This window comes from Halichondria panicea, chromosome 16 (assembly GCF_963675165.1).
Source record: "Halichondria panicea chromosome 16, odHalPani1.1, whole genome shotgun sequence".
NCBI lineage: Eukaryota > Metazoa > Porifera > Demospongiae > Suberitida > Halichondriidae > Halichondria > Halichondria panicea.
The window spans coordinates 5,021,942-5,040,054 of NC_087392.1; the positions used below are offsets into that span (position 1 = coordinate 5,021,942).

The 18,113-nt window shown below is 39.4% G+C and overlaps 5 protein-coding genes across 9 annotated transcripts in view; 1 reads left to right on the plus strand and 4 right to left on the minus strand.

Moving 5' to 3' along the window:
* LOC135349501 (uncharacterized) overlaps positions 1-438 on the minus strand; it is a 2,428-nt gene extending 1,990 nt beyond the window's left edge. Inside the window, exons 1-2 of the mRNA XM_064548030.1 lie at positions 147-438; positions 1-79 (exon numbers count right to left, since the gene is read on the minus strand). The exon at positions 1-79 is cut by the window's left edge and continues 21 nt beyond it. Of these exons, the coding sequence (XP_064404100.1) occupies positions 1-79; positions 147-314 (247 nt within the window). The 5' untranslated portion in view covers positions 315-438. The remainder of the gene's footprint in view (positions 80-146) is intronic.
* The window catches only part of LOC135349474 (uncharacterized), a 72,942-nt gene that overhangs the window by 48,328 nt on the left and 6,501 nt on the right, over positions 1-18,113 (plus strand). The window lies entirely within an intron of this gene.
* Positions 4,222-7,568, minus strand: LOC135349498 (uncharacterized). 2 transcript variants are annotated; one of them, XM_064548024.1, is made up of 4 exons: positions 7,087-7,568; positions 6,934-7,036; positions 4,582-4,727; positions 4,222-4,417 (listed from the first exon to the last, which is right to left on the minus strand). In XM_064548024.1, the coding sequence occupies exons 1-4, from the start codon at positions 7,252-7,254 to the stop codon at positions 4,271-4,273; spliced, it is 564 nt and encodes a 187-aa protein (XP_064404094.1). In that variant the 5' UTR covers positions 7,255-7,568; the 3' UTR covers positions 4,222-4,270. The 2 variants fall into 2 exon arrangements, with proteins under 2 accessions (XP_064404094.1, XP_064404096.1); XM_064548026.1 differs by lacking the exons at positions 4,222-4,417; positions 4,582-4,727 and adding exons at positions 6,307-6,567; positions 6,721-6,866 and having other exon boundaries at positions 7,087-7,555.
* Positions 10,639-13,263, minus strand: LOC135349497 (uncharacterized). 3 transcript variants are annotated; one of them, XM_064548022.1, is made up of 5 exons: positions 13,117-13,263; positions 12,637-12,827; positions 12,467-12,569; positions 12,260-12,405; positions 11,909-12,164 (listed from the first exon to the last, which is right to left on the minus strand). In XM_064548022.1, exons 2-5 carry the CDS (start codon positions 12,802-12,804, stop codon positions 12,018-12,020), a joined length of 564 nt encoding a protein of 187 aa, XP_064404092.1. In that variant the 5' UTR covers positions 12,805-12,827; positions 13,117-13,263; the 3' UTR covers positions 11,909-12,017. The 3 variants fall into 3 exon arrangements, with proteins under 3 accessions (XP_064404093.1, XP_064404092.1, XP_064404091.1); XM_064548023.1 differs by lacking the exons at positions 11,909-12,164; positions 12,260-12,405; positions 13,117-13,263 and adding exons at positions 10,639-10,820; positions 10,962-11,107 and having other exon boundaries at positions 12,637-13,015; XM_064548021.1 differs by lacking the exon at positions 13,117-13,263 and having other exon boundaries at positions 12,637-12,977.
* LOC135349499 (uncharacterized) lies at positions 14,521-16,157 on the minus strand. Of its 2 annotated transcripts, XM_064548028.1 has the most exons (5): positions 16,011-16,157; positions 15,422-15,597; positions 15,267-15,366; positions 14,947-15,092; positions 14,521-14,779 (listed from the first exon to the last, which is right to left on the minus strand). In XM_064548028.1, the coding sequence occupies exons 2-5, from the start codon at positions 15,587-15,589 to the stop codon at positions 14,633-14,635; spliced, it is 561 nt and encodes a 186-aa protein (XP_064404098.1). In that variant the 5' UTR covers positions 15,590-15,597; positions 16,011-16,157; the 3' UTR covers positions 14,521-14,632. The 2 variants fall into 2 exon arrangements, with proteins under 2 accessions (XP_064404098.1, XP_064404097.1); XM_064548027.1 differs by lacking the exon at positions 16,011-16,157 and having other exon boundaries at positions 15,422-15,774.

Below are 18,113 nucleotides of genomic sequence, written 5' to 3' on the forward strand. Positions count from 1 at the left end.
CACACTTGTCTTTGAGATAATCATTGGCTTTTTTTCCACAAGCACTGCCACAAAAAGATTCAACGTAGCTGTCATTGACCTTGCATGGGAGGATTACATTTGTGAGGGTCAACTCTGAGTGTGTCTATAACATACAGTACATGTACCTTTCGATTTCGAAATATTTCCAATATTTTGTTGGAGCAAGCTTCATTTTTGGCAGCAAATTCATACCATGCTCCTTGAAGACATTTTGGAAGGTCTTGTGGCATTGCTGGCTTTCCAACAGCTGTAGCCACACAGATCAATAGAGCAAATCCAACAATGGTCTTCATCTTCCTCTTCCTGTCAGCAATGCTTGGCTATGAGTTATAAGTGTGGCTGCTGCTGGCTTTATAAGCACACAGGACAGTGGGGAGACGTACCTTTCAAGTTTGTACATATGTACACTCCGTTTTGATTTTATTATTAGATTACACTGAAAGTCTTTTTTAAGGGTTTAGCTTTAAAGTCATCTAGACCAAGCAACCTCTATACCCTAACCACACACCCAAACATAAAGCCTCTTAACTTGCACCTCTCTTCCTGGTACAGACCACATACCCCCAGGCACACCAGCAAGCCAAACATGAACACAGCTATAGTCAAAATATCACTCCCATGCATTATATACATTATTAAAATGTGTGTCCCCTATTTGTAGTTTTATGTGTTCAATAATACATTATTAGACAGTATAATTATACGCATGTCCTGAGTTCTATATATACATACAGTGTGGTAGCTACTAGTTCTGTAGGAGAATCTTTGTGATGTCCACACGTTCTGTTTTGGCACACTCTATCGGATACGTACGGTTACCAGGTAGTTGGATAGAGATCTAAGTAACCATAGTAATCTAAATATAAATCTTAGCACAGCAAGTTATCTGTGTGTATATGAGGTGTTATATAAAAGCTTTTGGTTGTATACTCGCATTGCAATCGTTGAGTAGTCACAGCTAGAATGCACACACACGCATGCACCCACCACACCGCACACACACACACACACACACACACACACACACACACACACACACACACACACACACACACACACACACACACACACACACAGACACACACGCACTGATTGAATTTTTATAGTTTCGTGTGTAATAATTTAATTAGCAGTGTACAGTCATGTCCTGAGTTAATTCTGTACAGTCAATATAATGTAGTAGCTACTAGTTCTGTAGGAGAATCTTTTTGATGTCCAGACGTTCAGTTTTGGCGCACTTTACTGGAAACACACAGTTACCAGGTAGTGGGATAGGGAAGTAACCATAGACGTCTAAATAGAAATTGCTGGCTTTCCAACAGCTGTAGCCACACAGAGCAATAGAGCTAATCCAACAATGGTCTTCATCTTCCTGTCAGCAGTAAATACTTGGCTATTATATAAGAGACTGTTGTTGGCCTTATAATTATATGCTCAGTGTGCTCCTAATGACCTTTCAAGTTTGTAAACATATACATCTGTTTCAATTCCAATATTGAAAATGTGGTTTATAGCTAGCTGTGCTTTTGATTATGTAAGGCATACAAACCAATTCAGCAACCTTATAAGCTAAACATTTACAGCATTAACTTGATTGACTCCCACCTTTCCTCCTGGTTATAGACCACATGCCCCAGGCACATTAACTTTCAAAATACCACTATTAAAACTTGTGTTCGATTTTACAATCATTTGCATAATACATAATTGTTGTAGGCTGAACTAAACATTGTACACACATGCATGTCCTGAGTTCTATATGTATAATAGATATAACATGAGACTGAGTGTTGTATATACAGGTACAAGCACGAGGGCGAAGCTCCGAGGGTGAGTTGCCTGTATATTACATAAAACACGCGGATTCTATAATTATGTGTTTTATATCGGGGCGACCCCTTACCAAATCATACCTCAAGGCTACGCGACCGTGTAATAAATAACACAGAAGAGACTGTATGACTTTTATTACACCCTTGTTACCTTAACAACGTAATCATATTACAAATAATGTGGTAGCTACTAGTTCTGTAGGAGAATGTTTGTCATGCCCAGATGTTTGGTTTTGGCTGAAGCGTACAGTTACCGGGTACTGGGATAGGGGTAGAACTTTGGACTGTTGCATAGAAGATTTCCTCTTGCTTAGCACAGCAAATTATCTACGTGTGTGGCTGGTGGGTGGGAATGTGTGTGCACTAGAGTGAAAACAGTAATAGCAACCTTCATTTTTTTTCTTAACCGCGAGTACTATATACTTATTATTGATCCAAAAAGTAATTATTAATAATTATGTCAGTACTATATAATTTTGTACAAATTGGACATGTATACTGTATAGAGGGTAATTTCTGGGGGACAAAATATTTGTGGTTTTCGTGGTTGGAGCTCTGACCACAAATATTTTACCCATGAATGAAGCGACCTTGCATACCTTTACCTTCAGTGCAAGCAGTAACCACGAAAATTTTGTCCCACAAAGTGACTAAATATTGCTCAACCACAAATGTTTTTCCTCCTGAAATCACCGGCTATACATACGTAAGTATGCACGCATGTATGGTGCGCACCATGGTGATCCGGAATTCCCATTAACCTGTGTAATCTGTTGATAACCCGTTAACCTTCATGTTTCAATGTCTGTGTTTAGTATACATCGGATACATGTATGTACAAACTATATACTAGTAAACAGTTTACATGAATGTCCTATACAGTCAATATTGTCACTAGTAGCTACTAGTTCTGTAGGAGAATCTTTGTCATGTCCAGACGTTCAGTTTTGGCACACTCTCCTGGTAACACACAGATACCAGGTAGTTGGAAGGTTGTATGACCACTGAAGTCTGTACTATACTTGTTTAGCTCCTTAGCACAGCAACTATCTGTGTGTGTGTGTGGGTATGTGTTAGATATCAAGTTGTTTTTTCGCTAAACTAATTCACGAATATTAATTTTTAGCAGCCTAACCAATAAAGCACATGCTGTGTAATTATTGGACCATCTCAAATTTAATCTCCCTATATATATAGTGGTTGTGTTAACGTACATTCTTCACTGTAGCATTGCATGTTGGATCACTGCAATCCTTTGTGGCACAGGGTCCTTGCACAGCTTCATAATATTGGCCGGAAGTGTTGAGTGTTTTGTTGTATGTAAAGCAGTAATGCTGGTCTATTGGGTCTTGAGAACAAACTGTACAAAAACAACATAGCGTGATATGATACATGACTGTATATATAAGTAGGTAATTAGACTTACAGACGTCTGCAAGGAACACTCCATACTTGTCTTTCATATATAGTCGTTGGATTCTTTTGCATAAGCACTGGCACACAGATCCGATGTACCACACAGCATTGAAAGCTTTTAATAACGACTATAATTATAAGTCTGGTTCCCATGCAGCCTTTCCTTTTTCCACCATAAATCCAAAAATGAAAAGACGAAATGAGGCAGCAAAAAAGAAATGGGTGTACAGTTAAGAAAAAGGAAGGCCTGGTTGGAGAATCATGTGATCCACAAGGATTTTTATGACGATATGTAGTCCACAATCGTGATGTAGGGTATTCTACCACGTATTAAGACTGACACTGCCAAGGCAGAGCCATGCAAGGTACCAAGCTACTTGCAAATCAGCAGTATAACCAGCGTGGCCATGCAGCTCTGGTGGCAGGGTAGCTTAGTCTATAGCTATCTGCTATATATTAAGCTATTGGTTTAGCAGATCTATAGGATTTAGAAAGACATAAGAGTCTAAACACACAATCTAGACTATAGTAGATCCAGTCCATATGGCCAATGCATGTCCAGCTTGCAGGCTGCAGGCAACCAATTTTTATATTAGCATAGATTTCTACGTGGGCAGTCCAACATATCTAGCACTGCATGCCCATGCTCATTTTCACCCTTCTACCCTCATGCTTTTTCCTCTATTTCTTCGTTTATTCCTACAATTAATATCGTATTGAACGATTGTGATAGAGAACAGAAAAAAGAGAGCCTGTGTAGAGGCTATAGCCTTTTAACGTGATGTATTATTGACTCCTCCTCCTGGTACAAACCACATGCCCCCAGGCACATTATACACGAGCAAGCCAAACATGAACACAGCATATTTTTTTTAAATACCACTCGTACATTTTATTCAGCTATAATTATAGTTTCATGTGTTTAATAATTTGCATAATACATAATTATTCTAAACAGTTTACACCTGAGTTCTATACATACAGTGTGGTAGCTATATATACTAGTTTTGTAGGAGAATCTTTGTGATGTCCAGACGCTCAGTTTTAGCACACTCTATCGGAAACACACAGTTACCGGGTAGTGGGACAGGGAAGTAACCATAGATGTCTAAATAGAAATCTTTACTTTCTTTAGCGCAGCAAGTTAGCTGTGTGTGTGTGTTGGAGGTATATATTGACAGGGCATGCAAGAAAAGCAATGGCTATGAGGTTTAGCTTTGGTGTTTTGAGTACAATGAGAGTTAAGCATGTTATGTAATAGAGCTTGGGTGGGTGCTCAAAGTTAACAGTTATATGGATGGTGTTAACATACATTTTTGAAGGCAGCATTGCATGTGGGATCATTGCAGTCCTTGTTGGCACAGTGTCCATGCAGAACGTGGTTAAGTTGCTGGTAGGTTGTGACAGTTTTAGTGTATGTAAAGCAATAATGCTGGTCTCTTGGGTCTTTAGAGCAAACTGTATCAAAACAACGTAGTGTGAGATACTTGCATATATACTGTATAGCTGTATATATACGTGTATTGACTTACTAATCTCCCCAAGGGATACTCCACACTTTTCTTTTATATAGTCGTTGGCTTCTTTTACACAAGTACTGGCACACAGAGAACTATAATAGCTGTCATTGACCTTGAAAATGCAGGACACAGTATGAGGATTATATGAGGATTATTTCTTGGTTTTTCTAACATACCTGTTGTTGATTTGTAAAGGTTTCCATTATCCTGTTGTAGCAAGTTTCATCTTTGGCTTTAAATTTAAGCGTTGCTTCGTAAATACATGTTAGGTCTTGTGGCCTTGCTGGCTTTCCAACAGCTGTAGCCACACAGAGCATGCAGTAGAGCAAATCCAACAATGGTCTTCATCTTCCTGTTAGCAATACTTGGCTATGAGTTATAAGATACTGTTGTTGGCTTTTAAAATACTGTGAATGACCTTTCAAGTTTGTGATAATATAATACACTCTGTTTTGATTTCATGTTTATCTGGCCAAACATTGAAAGTTTATTTAAGGGTTTACTATTGCTTTATATTTTGTAAGTCATATACAGACCAATTATACATAAGCTAACATTGAAAGCCTTAACTTGATTGACTCCCACCTCTCCTCCTGGTATAGACCACATGCCCCAGGCACGTACATTAATTTTCAAAATATATACCACTATTAAAACTTGTGTCCGATATTTGATAATATTTATGTGCTGTTCAATAATTTGCTGAACTAAACATTGCACACACATGTACTGAGTTCTGTATAATAGATATAGCATGCATATAAGGGCATGCAACAACAAAACAGCAGAGTTCAAACGTGGGCAGAGGAATGTGTGAATTTGCATGAAGTGCTAAAAATTTCTTCTGCTAGTGTACTAGATGGTGAGTTGCATGCTCTCTCTTCTTTTATACGCCCTTGATGAGACGATTGTTGTATAAAATATACAGGCACAAGCACAAGGGCGAAGCCCCGAGGGTGAGTTGCCTGTATATTACATAAAACACGCAGATTCTTATGCAATAATTATGTGTTTTATATCACGGCTACCCCTTACCAAATTAATCATATACATGTAATAAAAATAGTTCACACACAGAAGGACTGTATGACTTTTATTACACCCTTAACAACGTAATCATATTATTATTATTATAACAAATAATGGAGTAACTACTAGTTTTGTAAAAGAATCTGTGTCATGTCCAGATGCTCAGTTTTTGCACACTCTCCCGGTAACACACAGTTACCGGGTAGTGGGAGGGGTGGAACTTTGGACTTCTGCATAAAAGATTTCCTCTCCTTAGCACAGCAACTTATCTACGTATTATGTGGCGGGTGGGTGGGAGTGTGTGTGCACTAGAGTGAAAACAGTAATAGCAACCTTCATTTTTTTCTTAGCCACTTATACTGTTTATAAAGTAATTACTAGACAAGTAATAATTGTGTGTGTCAGTACTATATAAAAAATTGGACTAATATGTAAGTATGCACCATGGTGATCCCATTAAGCTGTGATACCCATGCAGTATGTTTCAATGTGTGTCTTTAGTAATATATACATGTACAATACACTGCATACATGTGTGTATAACTGAACTACTAAACAGTTCACATGAATGTCCTATATGCAGTCAATATTGTCACTAGTAGCTACTAGTTCTGTAGGAGAATCTTTGTCATGTGCTGATGTTCAGTTTTGGCACACTCTCCCGGTAACACACAGATACCGGGTAGTTGGAAGGTTGTATGACCAAAGTCTGTAGTATACTCGTTTAGCTCCTTAGCACAGCAACTTATCTGTGTGTGCGTGGGTGTGTGTTAGATATCAAGTTGTTTTTTCGCAAAAACTAATTCGCGAATATGTAGACAGCCTAACCAATAAAGCACATGCTATGTAATTATTGGACCATCTCAAATTTAGTCTCCCTATAAGTGGTTGTGTTAACGTACATTCTTCACTGCAGCATTGCACGTTGGGTCACTGCAGTCTTTGTTGGCACAGGGTCCTTGCACAGCTTTATAATATTGGCCGGAAGTATTGACAGTTTTATTGTGTGTAAAGCAATAATGCTGGTCAATTGGGTCTTTAGAGCAAACTGTATCAAAACAACATTGTGTGAGATACCTGTATATATAATTATAAGTATAGATGTATAGACTTACAAACGTCTGCAAGGGACATCACTCCACACTTGTCTTTCATGTAGTCGTTGGCTTCTTTTGCACAAGCACTGGCACACAGAGATCCAATGTAGCTGTCATTGACCTTGAATGGGAGGATTACATTTGTGTCTATAAAACATACAGTACCTGTACCTTTTGATTTTGGAAAACTTCCATTATTTTGTTGGAGCAAGCTTCATCTTTGGCTTTAAATTCAAACCATGCTCCTTGAAGACACTTTGGAAGGTCTTGTGGCCTTGCTGGTTTTCCAACAGCTGTAGCCACACAGAAAAGTAGAGCTAATCCAACAATGGTCTTCATCTTCCTGTCAGCAATGCTTGGCTATGAGTTATAAGTGTGGCTGCTGCTGGCTTTATAAGCACACAGGACAGTGGGAGACATACCTTTCAAGTTTGTAAACATATGTACACTCTGTTTTGATTTTATGTTTATTACACTGAAAGTCTTTTTTTAAGGGTTTAGCTTTAAAGTCATCTAGACCAAGCAACCTCTAACCCTAACCACATACCCAAACATAAAGCCTTTTAACTTGCATCTCTTTTCCTGGTACAGACCACATACTGGTACAGACCACATACCCCAAGGTACACCAGCAAGCCAAACATGAACACAACATATCACTCCCATGCATTATTAAAATGTGTGTCCCCTATGTATAGGATAGACTACACCTAAGAGTAGAATATGCGTCTATGTAACCTCCGCGGTTGCGGTTAGCCCGAGGCGTAAAGCCGAGGGAATCTAACCGTAACCAAGGCGGTTACTAAGACACATATTCTACGAGTGGGTGTGGTCTATCTAACTTGGACTTCATTGCGCATGCGCGAGGCGTGGTTATAAAAAGCCAGGTTTGGTGCGTAGCAACAGAAATTGAATTTGTGCGAGCTGGACGAGCTGGAGCTGTGAGAGACACCAGTTGACAGAAAAAGACAAGAAGACGGCTTCAAAACAACGAAAAACTACAGTAAAACTTAGTAAAGCTTGTGAAACGCTTCCTGAAGATACTGGAAAGAACAGACACGTAAAAAGAACATAGAACTATGCTAGAACTGACTCTGCAACACTACAAGAAGAAGAATGAAGCACTGTGGTGGAGTGGAGGGGGTATAGAGCAGACTGGACCGGCATGGAACCTCAATAGAAAGTGTCAAGCGACTACTAAAGTGTTTTTGATGCTTCCTGGCCCCCCTGCCCATGCCCAATTGGAAAAAGCAATACAAAGCAACAGTGGACATGGAAAGAATGGATATTGACTGAAAAAACTATTGCATTCTGTGTTGTTTATAATGTTTTTGTCATCTTCTTGTCACTTTCACTAAAAATTTCATTCCAACTTTTGAGAACTTCCTGCAAATTATTTGTCACTTCCTGTAGAATATACGTCCATTTCCTGTAGAATATGTGTCCACTTCCTGTAGAATATGCGCCCATTTCCTGTAGAATAACTACCTTCCTGTAGATTATGCTTTCATGTAATCTACTGTTTTTAGCCAATCAGATCAATTACAGATGATGTAATGTAGTCTAAAGCTATTTATAGTTTTGTGGGTTCAATAATACATTATTATAGACAGTATAATTATACGCATGTCCTGAGTTCTATATATATATACATACAGTGTGGTAGCTACTAGTTCTGTAGGAGAATTTTTGTGATGTCCACACGTTCAGTTTTGGCACACTCTATCGGATACGTACGGTTACCAGGTAGTTGGATAGAGATCTAAGTAACCATAGTAATCTAAGTATAAATCTTAGCACAGCAAGTTATCTGTGTGTATGTGAGGTGTTATATAAAAGCTTTTGGTTGTATACTCGCATTGCAATCGTTGAGTAGTCACAGCTAGAATGCACACACACGCATGCACCCACACACACCGCACACACACACACACACACACACACACACACACACACACACACACACACACACACACACACACACACACACACACACACACACACACATGCACGCACTCACGCACACACACACACACACACACACACACACACGCACGCACGCGCACACACACACACACACACACACACACACGCACGCACGCACGCACTTACGCACTCACGCACACACACACACACACACACACACACACACACACGCACACACACACACACACACACACACACACACACACACACACACACACACATGCACACACACACACACACACACACACACACACACACACACACACACACACACACACACACACACACACACACACACACACACACACACACAGATATAACAGTTAATAGAGTCGTGCACTTTCCTTGGGATAAGCGATGGCTATATGGAGTTAGTTGTAGCCTTGGTGTTCATGTAAAGAGCTATAGAGCTGCTCAGAAATGTTGGGTGTTGGTGTTGTGCTCAAAGTTAGTATAGAATGGTTTTAACACATACATTTCACCCAGAACTTGGTCAAGCTAGTTGCTGGTAGGTTGTGATAGTTTTATTGTATGTAAATGGTCTCTGCATAGGGTCTTTAGAACGAACAAGAGACAACAACATAGTGTGGGATACATGACTGTATATAGGTGTATAGACTTACTAATCTCTCCAAGGGACACTCCACACTTTTTTTAGGTAGTTGTTGGCTTCTTTTTGCACAAGCACTGGCACACAGAGTAGCTGTTATATTTATTCACCTTGAGAGTATATAAATATTGTACTCCTAAGAGAGGTCTGCGCAGGTCTCCTACGTCCGCTGCTCAGCACTGCACAGAAAAACAAATAGCGTCGAGCACAGTATGAGGGTTCTAACATACTTGTTGGTCCATTATCTTGCTGGAGCAAGCTTCATCTTTGTATGCATGGCTTTAAATTCAAGCAATATTTTCTTAATACATTTTTGATATTGTGGCTTTGCTGGCTTTCCAACAGCTGTAGCCACACAGAAAAGCAGAGCAAGTCCAGCATGGTCTTCATCTTCTTTTCAGCAATGCTTGGCTCTGAGTTATAAGTGACTGCATGTTGCTGGCTTTATATACATTGTATGCTCAGTACTGTGGATGACCTTTCAAGTTTGTAAACGTACAATTTCATGTTTAAATTATCAGATTACATCGAAAGCTTTTTTTAGGGTATTAATTTCTTGAAGGCATACGACAGCATGTAAACCATCAAATCTGACAATAATCGGAAGTTGATGCAAGAGCGAACTTCTTGCAGATTACACTCTGTACGAGAAAGTTAACAGAGCGAGAGAAGCACGCTACATTCCAAGAGAGATACACAAACAATTTGCTGCTGCAAGAACGGAAATGATGACCTTCAAGAAGAAATGGTGAATCAAACTCATTCTCCAAAGGTACCTCTTCTAACAATGACTCAATACATGTCCAGACAATGACACATGATTTTGGTGAAAGCAAGCCCATCGAAGTGTGGCTCGAGGTTTTGATATCTATAGCTTTGAAGTCATTCAGACCAAGCTGCTACGGTAATGCCCCAACCACATATAAGACATTGAAAGCAATAAAGTTAATATTAACTCCCACCTCTCTTCCTGGTGGTACATGCCCCCTAGCACATAAACAAGACGAACATGAACACAGTAAAGTTTCAAATACCACTCAACTTGTACATTTTATCCGGCGGATGTTTGATAATTTTTATAGTTTCGTGTGTAATAATTTAATTAGCAGTGTACAGTCATGTCCTGAGTTAATTATGTACAGTCAATATAATGGAGTAGTTACTAGTTCTGTAGGAGAATCTTTGTGATGTCCAGACGTTCAGTTTTGGCGCACTTTACTGGAAACACACAGTTACCAGGTAGTGGGATAGGGAAGTAACCATAGATGTCTAAATAGAAATCTTTACTTTCTTTAGCACAGCAAGTTAGCTGTATGTGTGTGAGGTGTTAACAGTGTCATGAGTTATTATAGATTTAGCCTCGGTATTTTGGTACATTGAGTTAAATGTGTTATAATATTATGATAGAGAAATTTAGGCAGGTGCTCAAATTTAGCAAAATGGAACACACATTTTTGAAGGCAGCATTGCATGTGGGATCACTGCAGTCTTTGTTGGCACAGGGTCCATGCAGAACGTGGATAAGTTGCTGGTAGGTTGTGACAGTTTTATTGTATGTAAAGCAGTAATGCTGGTCTCTTGGGTCTTTAGAACAAACTGTATCAGACAACATAGTGTGAGATACGTGCATATACTGTATAGCTGTATATATACGTGTATAGACTTACTAATGTCCCCAAGGGATACTCCATACTTTTCTTTTGTAGTCGTTGGCTTCTTTTACACAAGCACTGGCACACAGAGAACTATAGCTGTCATTTACCTTGAAAATGCAGGGCACAGTATGAGGGTTATTTCTAACATACCTGTTGTCGATTTGTAAAGGTTTCCATTATCTTGTTGTAGCAAGTTTCATCTTTGGCTTTACATTCAATTATTGCTTTGTAAATACATTTTTGGTTTTGTGGCCTTGCTGGCTTTCCAACAGCTGTAGCCACACAGAGCAGTAAAGCTATTCCAACAATGGTCTTCATCTTCCTATTTAGTGCAGATAGGGGTTGTGAAGTGTTGCTGGCTTTATATGTATATACTCAGCACATGCAGAGGGGTGATATTTCAAGATTGTAAACTACAATCTGATTTTATATATATTCAGAACATTGAAAGTTTGTTTATGGTGTTTGATTTCTATAGCTTGATTTGTTTTCTGTATTGCATGTGTATATGGTCATTTACCAAGCAACCCTAGTTGGGTGTGGCCCAATCCTGGACACTCACATAGGCTAGCTTAGCTAGAATAATAGCTAGCTAGTGCTTGCAAACTTCCAGTTCCAAGTCCATGTCCATGCAGTCAAAGTTTTATTAGCCATATATATCTCTACGTGGGCAGTCCAACATCTCCAGCACTGCATGCCCACGCTTATTTTCACCCTTCTACCCTCACGCGACTTCCCGATACAGGCTCTCGTAGCATACGAGTACTATACATTATACATGTGTATAACTAAACAGTTCACACGAATGTCCTATGCAGTCAATATTGTCACTAGTAGTTCACTGGTAGCTACTAGTTCTGTAGGAGAATCTTTGTCATGTCCAGACGTTTAATTTTGGCACACTTTCCCGGTAACACACAGATACCAGGTAATTGGAAGGGCATATGACCACCAAAGTCTGTACTAAACTCGTTTAGCTCCTTAGCACAGCAACTTATCTGTGCATGTGGGTGTGTGTGTGTTAGATTGTAAATTTAGGCAGCTACACCAGTAAACTGTGTAATTATTGGAGCATTTCACTCTATATACGTACATTTTTCACTGCAGCATTGCATGTTGGATCACTGCAGTCCTTGGTGGCACAGGGTCCTTGCACAGCATCATAATATTGGCCGGAAGTGTTGAGTGTTTTATTGTACCTAAAGCAGTAATGCTGGTCTATTGGGTCTTGAGAACAAACTGTACTAAAACAACATATAGCGTGAGATACCTCTATATATTAGTAGGTGTATAGACTTACAAACGTCTGCAAGGGACATCACTCCACACTTGTCTCTCATGTAGTCGTTGGCTTCTTTTGCACAAGCACTGGCACACAGAGATCCAATGTAGCTGTCATTGACCTTGAATGAGAGGATTACATTTATGAGGGTCGACTCCGGGTGTCTATAAAACGTACAGTACCTGTACCTTTTGATTTTGTAACATTTCCATTATTTTGTTGGAGCAAGCTTCATTTTTGGCAGCAAATTCATACCATGCTCCTTCAAGACATTTGGGAAGGTCTTGTGGCCTTGCTGGTTTTCCAACAGCTGTAGCCACACAGAACAATAGAGCAAACCCAACAATGGTCTTCATCTTCCTGTCAGCAGTATACTTGGCTATGAGTTATAAGAAACTGTTGTTGGCTTTATATAATTATGCTCAGTATACTGTTGATGACCTTCAAGTTTGTAAACATATACACTCAGTTTCGATTCCCACTTTGAAAGTTTTTTTAATGTGGTTTAGCTTTACTTTTGATTGTGTAAGGCATACAAACCAATTCAGCTACCTCATAGCCAAACATTGAAAGCATTATTACCCGAGGCGCACGTGGGTGGCCACAGGTATAGTAGTCCGTTGGTCTGTTTGTTTGTTTGTTTGTTTGTCACAGGTATATCTACTCACCTGGGTACCACAGCGCTGCGTTTACAGCATGTATAGCCTTCACAGAACAATATCTTAATTGGTTTAAATAGTGGTAGATTTTGATGTTAAAGCTTCTTTGTCGAGCAAAAGCTAACTTGCACGTTGGCAGCTAGCTAGCTACACGTCACATGGCCTTGACTACGTAGTTGCAGCTGAAGTGATCCGTACCAGGAACAATTAAATAGGGTCAAAATAGAATGATGACTAGGTTGGTTGACTGACTCTGGATCCTATACTCCAGCCTGGCAGGAGCTATACTTCTCTAAGTCTAAGACTCCAGGCTTCTTTGCTCTGATCCCAGTCTCCACAGTGCATGTCTCATGCATGTACGTTGTTAGTTTAGTTTTATTGCTCTTGAGTTGCTGTGCTAGTTATATACATGCTACATGCACTGCATTATAATTATATCACTCCTTTGGTTTCTTTATTATCATGTCACCAGCCGAGGGTTTGCACTTAGTGCTTTAGTTAACTGAGCAGTGACTCCTAAATTTTTTTGTCCCGGAAATTTTTCTTTGAAGGTTGGCACCTATGCATGCATCATTAGTCTCTCTATATATTGGGGTGTGCACAGCATGCACCATTGTTAGATCACTGCAGTCTTTCAGGGTCTTGCACAGCTTCATAATAATATTGATTGAAAGTATATTGACAGTTTCGTTGTATATGTAAAGCAGTATAGTGCTGGTTTCTTGCATGGGTATTTAGTAGTGTGACAGACACGTGACTGATGTATATAACTAATGTGTAGACTTACAAACCTTTGCAAGGGATCGACACTCCACACTCCACACTTGTCTTGAGATAATCGTTGGTTTCTGTTATAGATGCAAACATTGCCATATAATTTATACAACAATTCAATGTAGCTGTCATTGACCGGCCGCCCCTTGCTTGCATGGGAGGATTACATTTGTGAGGGTCGACTCCGGGTGTCTATAACATAATTTATGTACATGTGCATGTATACCTTTTGATTTCCAATATTTTGTTGGAGCAAGCTGCTGCAAATTCATACCATGCTTCTTTAAGACATTTTGGAAGGTCTTGTGTCTGCTGCTGGCTTTATAAGCACATGCGCAGGACAGTGGAAGACATACCTTTCAAGTTTGTAACATACACTTAGCTGATTTGATTTCATGTTGAAATTATTAGATTGACATTGAAAATCTTTTTTAAGGGTTTCGTTTTTGATATCTACAGTTTTGAAGTCCTTCAGACCATGCAAGTAACCTCTCCCCTATATAACCACAATAGCCTAACATTGAAAGCAATAAACTTGCACCTCTCTTCCTGGTACAGACCACATGCCCACAGGCACATTAGCAAGCCAACCATGAACCAGCTATAGTCAAAATACCACTCCCATGCATTATTGAAACGTTTGTCATGTCCTGATAATAGTTTGTGTGTTCAATAATTTGCATAATACATAATTACTAGACTAACACATGTCCTGAGTTCTATGCAGTCAACAATGTGGTACATATAGCTACTAGTTCTGTAGGAGAATCTTTGTGATGTCCAGACGTTCTGTTTTGACACACCCTCCCGGAAATGCACAGTTACCGGGTAGTGGCCAAACATGGAGACCAGTGATGTCATAATAGAAATCATAATATTCCTTAGCACAGCAAGTTAACTGTGTGTGTGCGTGTGGGTGTTATATTGAAAGAAAAGCAAAGCTTAATTAGGCCCATCATCAGAAGTTTTGAGTTAAGTACACCACGATGTGTGATACCCGTAAAGATTACTTTTATAGGCAAAATTAGCTAGTCTCGATCCCTATATTGGGGTGTGTTAACGTACATTTTTGATGGCAGCATTGCATGTGGGATCACTGCAGTCTTTGTTGGCACAGGTCTCAATCAGAACTAGGCCAACTTGATAACCAGTAGTGACAGTTGTACTATATTTGAAGCAGTGCTGCTGGTCTTTTGGGTCTTTAGAACAAACTAATAAGATAATATGTCACAGTGAGATACATGACTGTATAACTATATAGCTACATGCAGCCTGGAGTCGAGGCTATACTATACTAGTACACATGTACAACTGTAGAGTGTGCAAACCACAGAATAGCTAGAAGGCAAGGACGTGATATAGGCTTCATGTAGGTATAGCCTTACGTATTTCTGCAAGGGACATTCCACATTTGCCGTTCATGTAGTCATTGGCTTCTTTGGCACAAGCACTGGCACACATAGATGCAAACTGGCTGTCATTGACCTGCGGGTAACAGTATGATGAGGGTCTGTGGTGTCTATATGTAACACAATTATACCTGTTGATTTTTAAAGATTTCCACTATCTTGTTGGAGCAAGCTTCATCTTTGGCTTTAAATTCAAGCCATGCTTCTTTAAGACACTTTGGAAGGTCTTGTGGCCTTGCTGGTTTTCCAACAGCTGTAGCCACACAGAGCAGTAGAGCAAATCCAACAATGGTCTTCATCTTAATTCCTGTTAGTGCAGAGAAGAGTTGTGAACTAAGTGTGACTGTTGCTGGCTTTATAATACTCGGCACATGCAGTGGGGTGACATTTCAAGCTTGTAAACGTATACCCGTGACTAGCAATCAGAACTATAGAACAGTGACTATTGTATATAAGGTATTAATAATACATGCTCAATCAGAACCACACGCCCCAAGATAAGCAAACCAAACATAACACAGCACACTTTCATAATCACAGTCACATGTTGCAACGAGTCTAGACATATACCATATAGCGCAAAATGTTTGAGGCACTTAAATTTCGTGGAATGGCCTCTATATAAAGCATTTCGTTGAAGCTATTTGGTCAATATAACGATTTTGTAGCATTTCCATTATTTTGTTGGAGCAAGCTTCATTTTTGGCAGCAAATTCATACCATGCTCCCTCCTTCAAGACATTTTGGAATGTCTAGTGGTTTTACTGGTTTTCCAATAGCTGTAGCCACACAGAGCAGTAGAGTAATTCCAACAATGGTCTTTATCTTCCTGTCAGCAATACTTGGCTATGAGTTATAAGAAACTGTTGTTGGCTTTATATAATTATGCTCAGTATACACTTTTGATGACCTTTCAAGTTTGTAAACATATACACTCAGTTTCAATTCCCACTTTGAAAGTGTTTTTAATGTGGTTTAGCTTTGCTTTTGATTGTGTAAGGCATACAAACCAATTCAGCAACCTCATAAGCCAAACATTGATTATTAACTTCTTGACTCCTCCTCCTGCTAAGACCACATGCCCCAGGCACATTAGCAAGCCAAACATGAACACAGGTTATAACAAAACACTACTCCAGAGGAGTAGGAAGATGTTTTTGTAAGGGGGTGCTTTATGGGGTCCGGGGGCTTGCCCCAGGAAAATTTTGGCACTCTACATTCCCGGAGATTAATTCTGAGCAAATTTGGTATAAAATTATCAGTATCAAAATTTTTCTGCTATACACTTTAAATCTATAGAATCTGGTATGAATATACCATAAAAAAGATTGCATTGCATGTGTCATTGTACTTCGGAGGAACGTTTCAATCTTCGCAGTGAAGAAAACGAACGTTTTAACTACAGCATGTCTATTTTAGGATCCAATTACACTTGATCTATAGTCTAGCTACCCTCTTTAGTAGCTGTTCATGGCTACCATTGATGTCAAAAATGAGAGGAGACTTGCTTGTTGCAGATTGGCAATGTGCTTGCTTTTTATAAGAGATATTTACGATGTGGTTTATCTAGCTGACCTTTGTACTGTGTACGTAACTATGCTAGTATACGACTAATATACTAGCTGGACTTCTAGCTAGCTGTTCTGAACTTCATCAAGTGGAGCAAGTAGGTAAGGTAGCTTGAGATAAGGGGGTGCTCCAGCACCCTGAGCACCCGTGCTTCCTACGCCACTGTACTCCCAATGCATTAATTAAAACTTGTGTCCGATAATTATTGTATGTTATAATTAGACTGAACTCTAAACTCGTATATACATGTCTTGAGATATAACATAAGACCGAGTGTTGTATGAAATAATTTATACAGGCACAAGTACAAGCTAGGGTGAAGCTCCGAGGTTGAGTTTGATCGCATAAACTTGACACGAGGATTCTCATGCTATATATCACGACGACCCCTTACCAAATCATGCCTCGAGGCTACGCGACTATGTAATAAAAATAATATAACACGGAAGAGACTGTATGAATTTTATTACACTCTTGTTACCTTGACAACATAAGATTAAGTTTTTCTGTTTTCACAAACATTTTTGGGGAAATTTACAACCGAAATTTAGGCAGCCTAATCAGTAAAGCACATTGCAGTTTTGTGGGTGTGGCTCTCCAGAATGATCATACTGAGCATGCGCAGAAAGCAACTGCTAATAATAAATCTCCTCAAGTGACTCCTAATTTTTTTAGTCCCGGAAAATGTTCTTTGGATGTTGGCACCTATGCATGCATCATTAGTCTCTCTATATATTGGTGACAGATACGTGACTGCATGATATAACTAAATGTGTAGACTTACAAACATTTGCAAGGGATCGACACTCCACACTTGACACTTGTCTTGAGATAATCGTCGGTTTCTGTTATAGATGCAAGCATTGCCATATAATTTATACAACAATTCAATGTAGCTGTCATTAACCGGCCGCCCCTTGCTTGCATGGGAGGATTACATTTGTGAGGGTCGACTCCGGGTGTCTATAACATAATTTATGTACATGTGCATGCATACCTTTTGATTTCCAATATTTTGTTGGAGCAAGTTGCTGCAAATTCATACCATGCTTCTTTAAGACATTTTGGAAGGTCGTGTGTCTGCTGGTGGCTTTATAAGCACGCGCAGGACAGTGGAAGACGTACTTTTCAAGTTTGTAACATACACTTAGCTGATTTGATTTCATGTTGAAATTATTAGATTGACATTGAAAGTCTTTTTTAAGGGTTTTGTTTTAGCTTTGAAGTCCTTCAGACCATGCAAGTAACCTCTTC

Excerpts from the sequence above, each read along its gene's own strand:
- LOC135349498 (XM_064548024.1), bottom strand. The coding sequence starts at position 7,254 with ATGAAGACCATTGTTGGATTAGCTCTACTTTTCTGTGTGGCTACAGCT. Across the intron at positions 7,037-7,086 it reads AAGTTTTCCAAAATCAAAAG|GTCAATGACAGCTACATTGG; the intron begins GTACAGGTACTG and ends CTCCCATTCAAG. Across the intron at positions 4,418-4,581 it reads GCAATGCTGCCTTCAAAAAT|CTAACTTGCTGCGCTAAAGA; the intron begins GTATGTTAACAC and ends ACACACACACAG.
- LOC135349499 (XM_064548028.1), bottom strand. The coding sequence starts at position 15,589 with ATGAAGACCATTGTTGGATTTGCTCTACTGCTCTGTGTGGCTACAGCT. Across the intron at positions 15,367-15,421 it reads AAATCTTTAAAAATCAACAG|GTCAATGACAGCCAGTTTGC; the intron begins GTATAATTGTGT and ends TGTTACCCGCAG. Across the intron at positions 15,093-15,266 it reads AATGTCCCTTGCAGAAATAC|TTTGTTCTAAAGACCCAAAA; the intron begins GTAAGGCTATAC and ends TTATCTTATTAG.
- LOC135349497 (XM_064548023.1), bottom strand. The coding sequence starts at position 12,804 with ATGAAGACCATTGTTGGGTTTGCTCTATTGTTCTGTGTGGCTACAGCT. Across the intron at positions 12,570-12,636 it reads AAATGTTACAAAATCAAAAG|GTCAATGACAGCTACATTGG; the intron begins GTACAGGTACTG and ends CTCTCATTCAAG. Across the intron at positions 10,821-10,961 it reads GCAATGCTGCCTTCAAAAAT|CTAACTTGCTGTGCTAAAGA; the intron begins GTGTGTTCCATT and ends ACACACATACAG.